This window comes from Acomys russatus, chromosome 19 (genome assembly GCF_903995435.1).
Source record: "Acomys russatus chromosome 19, mAcoRus1.1, whole genome shotgun sequence".
Taxonomy (NCBI): Eukaryota; Metazoa; Chordata; class Mammalia; order Rodentia; family Muridae; genus Acomys; species Acomys russatus.
The window spans coordinates 19284254-19292867 of NC_067155.1; the positions used below are offsets into that span (position 1 = coordinate 19284254).

The window sequence follows — 8614 nt, forward strand, 5'->3', positions numbered from 1 at the left end:
GGCGTCGGAAAAGGCCGAGGATCGCCGCGGATGCTCCGGATCTCCAGGGCAAATCCAGATGGGGAGACCGGGGAGGAAGCCGGGAGGCCGAGCCGGGCCGGGTAATTTGGGGGTGGGGGTGGTGGTGCTGGGGTGTTGCCCTCACATCCATAGCGCAGGGCCTCGGGCGTGGCCCGTGGGCGTGGCCCTGTGGGAGGCTGCGGGTGACCCCGGGGGCGCAGGGGGTCCTTGGCAAGGTTTAAGCGCCAGGAAGCTTCTGTGGCTGGGAGCGGGTCCCGGGCTGCGGGAGCGTCGCATGTGAGGGTGTGGGGTGCGTGTTGGGGTTTGGCTCCCTGGACCCGAATCCTGAGTATGGATTTTTATTTGAGGGGTGGAGTGGGGTGAAGGGGGGATTTTGATCTCCTTGGATGTATGGAAGATGCATGCTGGGATCTTGGCCTTAGGGTTCCCGCAGTTTCCCCGGCTCTGTTTTCTTTTTCTTTCTTTTCTTTCTTTTTCTTTTTTTCTTTTCTTTTCCTGGTTTTTCGAGACAGGGTCTCTCTGTGTAGCCCTGGCTGTCCTGGACTCGCTTTGTAGACCAGGCTGGCCTCGAACTCACAGCGATCCGCCTGCCTCTGCCTCCCGAGTGCTGGGATTAAAGGCGTGCGCCACCACATTTGACTTCAACTATGCCTCTTAAATAGTGTCATACAAGTAAATCAATAAGGCAATGAAAAAGAAAGTAGAAAATACAGATGTTTTCAAGCCATGGAGAACTGTAACATATAATCAGATTGTTCGTTTGTTTGTTTTTTGTTTTTTCGGTTGTTGTTTTTTGGTCAAGTCTTTTGAAGCATATGTAGAAATACCATACGTGACAGAGATGGGCTTTGCTCTTAGTTGGGGGACACTGATTTATAGCGTGTGAGACACAGCTAATTACAGTTACAGGACAATTTCACCATGCAAAGCTGAATAAGAGAAACTCGGGAAAGTTATTTGACTCCCAGAATTCATTGCATCTTAAACAGAAAATAGGACCTGAGATTATGTCCAGTGATAGAACACCAGGGGGAAACCAGAAAACGGTGTCAGCAAATTAGAAAACAGAAACCCACGGCAAAGGTGTGACGAAACCAGATGTCACTACAAAAGGGGGGAAATGTAAACTCATTAAAGGAAGCTTAGCACCATGAGAGATATAGACCCTTTTTTAAAAGCTTTATTTATTATGTACACAGTGCTCTGCCTGCATGTGCACCTGCAGGCCAGAAGAGGGCACCAGATCTCACTATAGATGGCTGTGAGCCACCATGCGGTTGCTGGGAATTGAACTCAGGACCTCTGGAAGAGCAGCCAGTGCCCTTAACAGCTGAGCCGTCTCTCCAGCCCGAGATACATACCTTTGAACTACATTATAGGACAGATAAAGATTAAAAGCTTCTCACCCATGGTCATCAGGGCTTGGGAACTGACGTCACGTATATACTGCTGGTGTTGGCTCAGGCAGTGCTGAGCGCATCGTCCCCGGAGTCTCGCCCATGCTAGCAGGTGCTGCACCCCTGAGCCACAAGCCCAGACACCTGTGCAGTAACCTGTGCTCCGTGGGAAGCTGAAGGGTGCGGGGAAAAAAATAAAAAACAAAACCGGTGCATTTGCATCAGCGGGGTCCTCAGAATCCACCCTAGCTCAGCGTGGGACTATGCTTCGGGTTTTGCAGAGAGAAAGCAGGACTTGTCCACTTCCACCCTCCCTCACGGGTCCTGGGCTTTAGGAAGAGGCCTCAGGGTCCTGGGTAGGCATGAGCGGGAACAGTGGGAGTGCGTGCCGATTTATTTATTTGTTTTTTGTTGGTTTTGTTTTTGAGACAGGGTCTCTCTGTGTAGCCTTGGCTGTCCTGGACTCGCTTTGTAGACCAGGCTGGCCTCGAACTCACAGCGATCCGCCTGCCTCTGCCTCCCGAGTGCTGGGATTACAGGCGTGCGCCACCACCGCCCGGCTGTGTGTGCAGGATCTAATGGCGCTTCTCCAAGAGATCTAACTTGAGCGTTGTCTCCCCGGCTCCTCACGCGCCCCACGCCTTTGCCTTTACAGGACTCCTACCTTTCCCGAAAGAGGAGCTCAGGCGACGAGGCCCATCTCTCCCCAGCCTCAAAGCTATGCCTAAGGTGAGGTGAGATTCCTTTTCTTTTCGTTGGGGGGGCGGGGGGCGGGTAACAGGAACATTTGCTTAGCAGCGATGCGTCGGCGGCCTGCGTCTCGGGATCCGCTTCCCAAGCCGGGGTCTCTAGGTCCCTATCGGAGCCCGGCGCCTTCCCACGTCATCTCCTGCCCCACCAACTCCAGCCCCGGTACCCAATGCCACAGTGAGCGTGAGCCCTCAGCGGGCGTACCTTCTACTTACGGTGGCTGCTCACAAACAGATTCATTGTGCTGTTCGTTGTCTCCTATGTCCATCTTTTTGTTTGTTTGTTTGGTTGGTTTTGGACACTTGGTTTCTCTGTGTAGCCTTGGCTGTCCTGGACTCGCTCTGTAGACCAGGCTGGCCTCGAACTCACAGCGATCCCCCTGCCTCTACCTCCTGAGTGCTGGGATTAAAGGTGTGCACCCCCACCGCCCGGCCTAAAAACCTAGTGCCCTTTATTCCTACAATACAGATTTTTTTTTTTTTTTTTTTTTTTTTTTTGAGACAGGGTTTCTCTGTGTAGCCTTGGCTGTCCTGGACTCACTCTGTAGACCAGGCTGGCCTCGAACTCACAGCGATCCGCCTGCCTCTGCCTCCCTGAGTGCTGGGATTAAAGGCGTGCGCCACCACGCCCGGCTAAAACAGATTTATTTTAAGTACAAAAATTTGTATCTTCAGTGAAACTTCAGATTACAACATTTTTTCCCCCTTGTGTACTTTTTCCCCTCACTGTGTCTCTGATATACCGATGGAGTAAATATTTCCCATGAGCTGAATCAAGGTTTTATCATTTTAGTCCATCAGTCAGTGAACTGCACACAGGACAGAATGTGTGGTCTTATTTCTTTAACGTGAGATAAAAAGTAAATACCACTGGAAATATTTTCAGAAAGAGTACATGAGTGTGATAGTACCTGTGTGTTTATGTGTGCGCGTCGCACAGACAGCACCATTAAGGGGCTGGAGAGGTGGTTCACTGATTGAGAGCGCCGGTGGCACCTGGGCGTGGAGGCGCACGCCTTTAATCCCAGCACTCGGGAGGCAGAGGCAGGCGGATCGCTGTGAGTTCGAGGCCAGCCTGGTCTACAGAGTGAGTCCAGGACGGCCAAGGCTACACAGAGAGACCCTGTCTCGAAAAACCAACAACAACAAAAGAGTACCGGTGGCTGATGTCAGGGTGGTGGCCCCTGCCTTTAATCCCAGCACTCAGGGGCAGAGGCAGGGGCCAGTCGGAAGCACCCAGAGCTACATAGAGAGACCCATGGGTCTTAGTGCTGCTCCTCCCGTGAAAGAGCGTTGGCTGCTCATGCAGAGGACTTGGCTCAGTTCCCAGCACCCGCAGCCTGAAACTCCTGTTCCAGAGAACCCGGTGCTGCCTTCTGTCCTGCTCAGACACTGCAGCCCTGCGGTGCACATACTGCATCCAGGCAAGCGCTTTTTTTGTTGTTGTTTTGTTTTGTGAGACAGGGTTTTTCTGTGTAGCTCTGGCTGTCCAGGAACTCCATTTATAGACCAGGCTGGACTCGAACTCACAGAGATTCCCCCTGCCTCTGCCTCCCAAGTTCTGGGATTAAAGGCGTGCACCACCACCGCCCGGCTTCCAGGCAAATATTTATACACATAAAGTAAGCATAAACACACAACCCCAAACTAAACAAATCTATTTAAAAAGACAGGATTTTTAAAGCTAGTTCAGCCACTGATCATTGCCAGACTAGTCCCCAACGTTTAGCTATAACCCGTTTCCAGTAACTTCAGGTTGACCTGCCACAGTGTGCCCTTACAGGGGTCCGTGTCGTTCAAGGATGTGACCGTGGACTTCACCCAGGAGGAGTGGCAGCACCTGGACCCTGCCCAGAAGGCCCTCTACAGGGACGTGATGCTGGAAAATTATTGCCACTTCATCTCTGTGGGTAAGTGTCACTCGTGTCCGTCCAAGAATTCCAAAATCACGTCCTCACATGTGACCAGCAAGCACACTGCCAAAGAGACTCCCCCTCAGCCCAGATCATATGTTCGTAGAATGTATAATCTTTCTTTCTTTTTTTTTTTTTTTGAGACAGGGTCTCTGTAATCCTGCCTGTTCTGAGGCTTGCTGTATAGATCAGGCTGGCCTTGAATTCACAGAGATATTCTTGCCTCTGTTCCCTGAGTGCTGGGATTAAAGGCCCTCTGTGTCCAACCCAATATGAGATTTTTTAAAGATTTATTTTTTTTTTAAACTTATATGGATGTTGTTGTGTGTATTTGAACCACGTGTGTGGTTGATGCCTACCAAGACAGGAGGAGGGCGTGGGATCCCTTAGAACTGGAGTTACAGGTGGTTGTGGGTGCTGGGAATTGAACTTGGGTCCTCTGGAAGAGCAGCCCATGTTTTTAACTGCTGAGCCATCTCTTCAGCCCCAGAACGTCGGACTATTGACGTCAGTTTGTACCGCATTTGCCACGATGTATCTTTCTCAGTGGTGTGGAGTCCCAACAGCTTAAAACAAGTCTCAGTTTTCTTTTTTTCCTTCCTTTTTTTCCCCCCCAAAGATTTTACATTTACAGTGTTCTGCATGTGCACCTGCAGGCCACAAGAGGGCGCCAGAGCTCACTATAGATGGCTGTGAGCCACCATGTGGGAATTGGACCCAGCACCTCTGGAGGAGCAGCCAGTGCCCTTAACCACTGAGCCGTCTCTCCAGCCCCCCTTCCTTCCTTTCTTTTTTCTTTATTATTAGGACTTCACATGGCGAAACCTGATATGATCCGCAAGTTGGAACAAGGGGAGGAGTTGTGGACAGAGAGACTTTTTCCAAGTCAGAGCTATTTAGGTAAGTCATAGATGTAAAAACTTTTTTGTTAGCCAGGAGTGGTGGCGCACGCCTTTAATCCCAGCACTCAGGAGGCAGAGGCAGGAGGATCGCTGTGAGTTCGAGGCCAGCCTGGTCTACAAAGTGAGTCCAGGGCAGCCAAGGCTACACAGAGAAACCCTGTCTCGAAAAAACAACAACAAAAAAGTGTTTTTGTTTTTGTTTTTGTTTTGAGACAGGGTCTCTCTGTGTAGCCCTGGCCGTTCTGGACTCGCTTTGTAGACCAGGCTGGCCTCGAACTCACAGCGATCCTCCTGCCTCTGCCTCCCGAGTGCTGGGATTAAAGGCGTGCACCACCACCGCCCGGCTTAAGTTAATTTATTTTATAATTTTTGTAAACCACAATAATGAGACATCATGGGTTTTGTGTGTGTGTTTGTAATTTATATATACACATATACACAAAGTGTTGCTAATTAATTTATATTCCTTTCTAGAAGATGAAGACGTTTTGGTAAAGCTCAGAGACTCCCAAGACCAGAATCCTAAGTCCATTGTGATCTTCAACCACGAGGAACTAACTAAGGAGAGAAACAGTCTCCACGGGGAGACACTTGGCAAGAGCCACATTGTCTCCAAAACGCTCTTTGAGTACAAGTCTGACGGGAACCTTTGGACAAAGGGCCCAGAATTCGTTCCTGGGGATGTGAGCCCCGTGAGGAGGGACTGGGAGAAGCCCAGCCTGAGTCCCACGCGTGAGAAAACCCACCCTGCAGGCACTCTCCGTGACCAAGTAGACCTGGGGGCCGTGAGTTCGAAACCGGGGCTTGCTCACCACCACCACCAGCAGCAGCAGCAGCAGCAGCAGCAGCAGCAGCAGCAGCAGCAGCAGCAGCAGATCCCGATCCCGGAGCAGCCGCTCGCGTGGAGGGACTGGGGCAGCCCCTTCCTCGTGGCGGGACCCGCGTTCCCACGCAGCAGAAGCCAGAGAGGAGACAGAACCATCAGCTACCGCGACGACCCAATGGCGCACAGCCAGCAGCTCCTTGGCGGGAAGCCGGTTTTTATTCCGCACCCCGCATCCCAGGCGGGGGAGAAGCCCTTTCGGTGTCCCCACTGCGGGAACAGCTTCAGGAGGAAATCCTACCTCACCGAGCACCAGCGGATCCACACGGGCGAGAAGCCCTACGCGTGCGGCCAGTGCGCCAAAGCCTTCCGCCAGAAGACGGCCCTGACGCTCCACGAGAGGACGCACGCGGAGGGGAGGCCCTACCCGTGCGCGGACTGCGGCAAGTCGTTCCGGCAGAAGGCGACCCTCACCAGGCACCGCAAGGCGCACACGGGCGAGAAAGCCTACGGGTGCGCCCAGTGCGGGAGCGCCTTCAGGAAGAAGTCCTACCTGCTGGACCACCAGAGGACGCACACCGGGGAGAAGCCGCACCGGTGCGCCGAGTGCGGCAAAGCCTTCATCCAGAAGACCACGCTCACCGTGCACCGCAGGACGCACACGGGCGAGAAGCCCTACGCGTGCGCCGAGTGCGGCAAGCGCTTCTGCCAGAAGACCACCCTGACCCTCCACCAGCGCATCCACACCGGCGAGAAGCCCTACGCCTGCGCCGACTGCGGCAAGTCCTTCCGGCAGAAGGCCATCCTCACCGTCCACTACCGCGTCCACACCGGAGAGAAGGCCAACGGCTGCCCCCAGTGCGGGAAAGCCTTCAGCAGGAAATCGAACCTCGTCCGGCACCAGAAAACGCACACCGGGGAGAAGCCGCACGGCTGCAGGGAGTGCGGGAAGGCCTTCAGCTGCAAGTCCAACCTCAGCGCGCACCAGAAGACGCACAAGGCAGAGGCCGTGGGGAGTCACTGAGGGGGGTGTCGCGTTATCTGATTTATTTATTAGGATTTTGTTTTTTTTATACAGGGCCTCACTACTATGTAACCTTGGATGGCCCAGAACTCAGTATGTAGACCAGGCTGGTCCCAAACTCTGCCTGCCTCTGCCTGCCAAGCGCTGGGATTAAAGGTGTGTGCCACCACGCCCCGCTGATTTTTCTTTCTTCTTTTTTTGGAACTGAGTGCTTTGATGTTCTGTTGTTTGTTTGTTGTTGTTATTGGTTTTTTTTTTTTTTTTTAAAGACAGGGTTTCTCTGTGTAGCCTTGACTTGTCCTGGACTCGCTTTGTAGACCAGGCTGGCCTCGAACTCACAGCGATCCTCCTGCCTCTGCCTCCCGAGTGCTGGGGTTAAAGGCGCGCGCCACCACCACCCGGCTTCAGGTTCACTACTTGGTAAACCTATCACATAAATACGACTGGATCAATTAAATGCCAGAAAAAATAAAATAAAAAAGAAAGGCTTTTTTTTTTTTTTTAATTACTAGATTCAGCAGACTAAACTCTGATAAATAAACTTCTATAAATACTCAGATTAGCTTGTTCTCAATCGCAGTAAATACATTCCTTGTGAGTCAGTAAGAGACCATTGACAGATGCACCTTGTCCAGGTGGAATAAAAACTATCTGTCACCTCTTCAAATTGAACCGGAGTTCTGACTTCTGACATTTGTAAATTAGGTTTTACGCATTTTAAGCCTTTGTGTACAATTGGGTTCTTTGCCATACGTTCCGTCACGCACAGTTTGCTTCACACCTCGTCTCTGAGTCCAGTCATGAGTGCACGTGGCAGAAGGTCACTTACTTTTTATTTTTTTATTATTTTTTTTAGGTCACTTCTTTTTATTCTGTATAGAACTCCACCTTATAAAAAGACGATCGCTTGTACCCATCCTGCCATTGACCGGCTTTTACATACCTTACCGCTATGGCCATAATAAAAATGTACATGAGTGCACTTCCCTGTGCATATTCCAGGAATTTGGAGTTACTGGGTCTTAGGGTATTTGCATGTTTAGTCGGCTTCGGTAGAAACACCCAGAATGACTCAGAACCTTCACAGCACGAGACAGTTTTCCTCTGAGGACAAACAACTGCAGATAGTCCCAGTGTGACTGTGCTCCTGCAATGGAGGGCCGGCTCAGCAGCTCGGGGGAGCCTGCTGCTCCTGCGGAGGGCTTGGACCTGGTTCCCGGCACCCCCTTGGTGGCTCACATGGCGATCACTACAGCTCCGGAGGATCCAGCACTGGCCTCCGGCCTCTGCGGGCACCAGGCACTCGTGAGGCTGCACGCACAGACAAGGAGGCGAAACAGCCACTCACACACTGCACGGAAGCCATGTCGGAAGGCGACTCTGGTCGCAGTATTGGGCGAACGGGGCTGTGACTAGAGTGCATGTACTTTTTGTTGTTGTTGTTGTTTGTTTGTTTTTTTGTTTGTTTTTTGAGAGGGTCTCTCTGTGTAACCCTGGCTGTCCTTGACTGGCTTCGTAGACCAGGCTGGCCTTGAACTCACAGCGATCCTCTTGCCTCTGTCTCCCGAGTGCTGGGGTTAAAGGCGTGCGCCACCATGCTCGGCTGCATGTATCTTTCTTATTTTTTATTTTTCCAGACCTGAGGACCAAACCCAGGGCCTCGCGCTTGCTAGGCAAGCGCACTACCACTGAGCTAAATCCCCAACCGATGTACCTTTTAAAAACATTTATTTATTATTATGTACACAGTGCTCTGCCTGCATGTACACCTTCAGGCCACAAGAG

General features: G+C 51.7%; 1 protein-coding gene across 1 annotated transcript; it reads left to right on the forward strand.

Moving 5' to 3' along the window:
* The first annotated feature begins 2218 nt into the window (after nt 1–2218).
* On the forward strand, nt 2219–6862 carry Znf382 (zinc finger protein 382). The gene is made up of 4 exons (XM_051162063.1): nt 2219–2409; nt 3914–4178; nt 5534–5767; nt 5876–6862. The coding sequence occupies exons 1-4, from the start codon at nt 2219–2221 to the stop codon at nt 6827–6829; spliced, it is 1644 nt and encodes a 547-aa protein (XP_051018020.1). The 3' UTR covers nt 6830–6862.
* The last annotated feature ends 1752 nt before the right edge of the window (nt 6863–8614 follow it).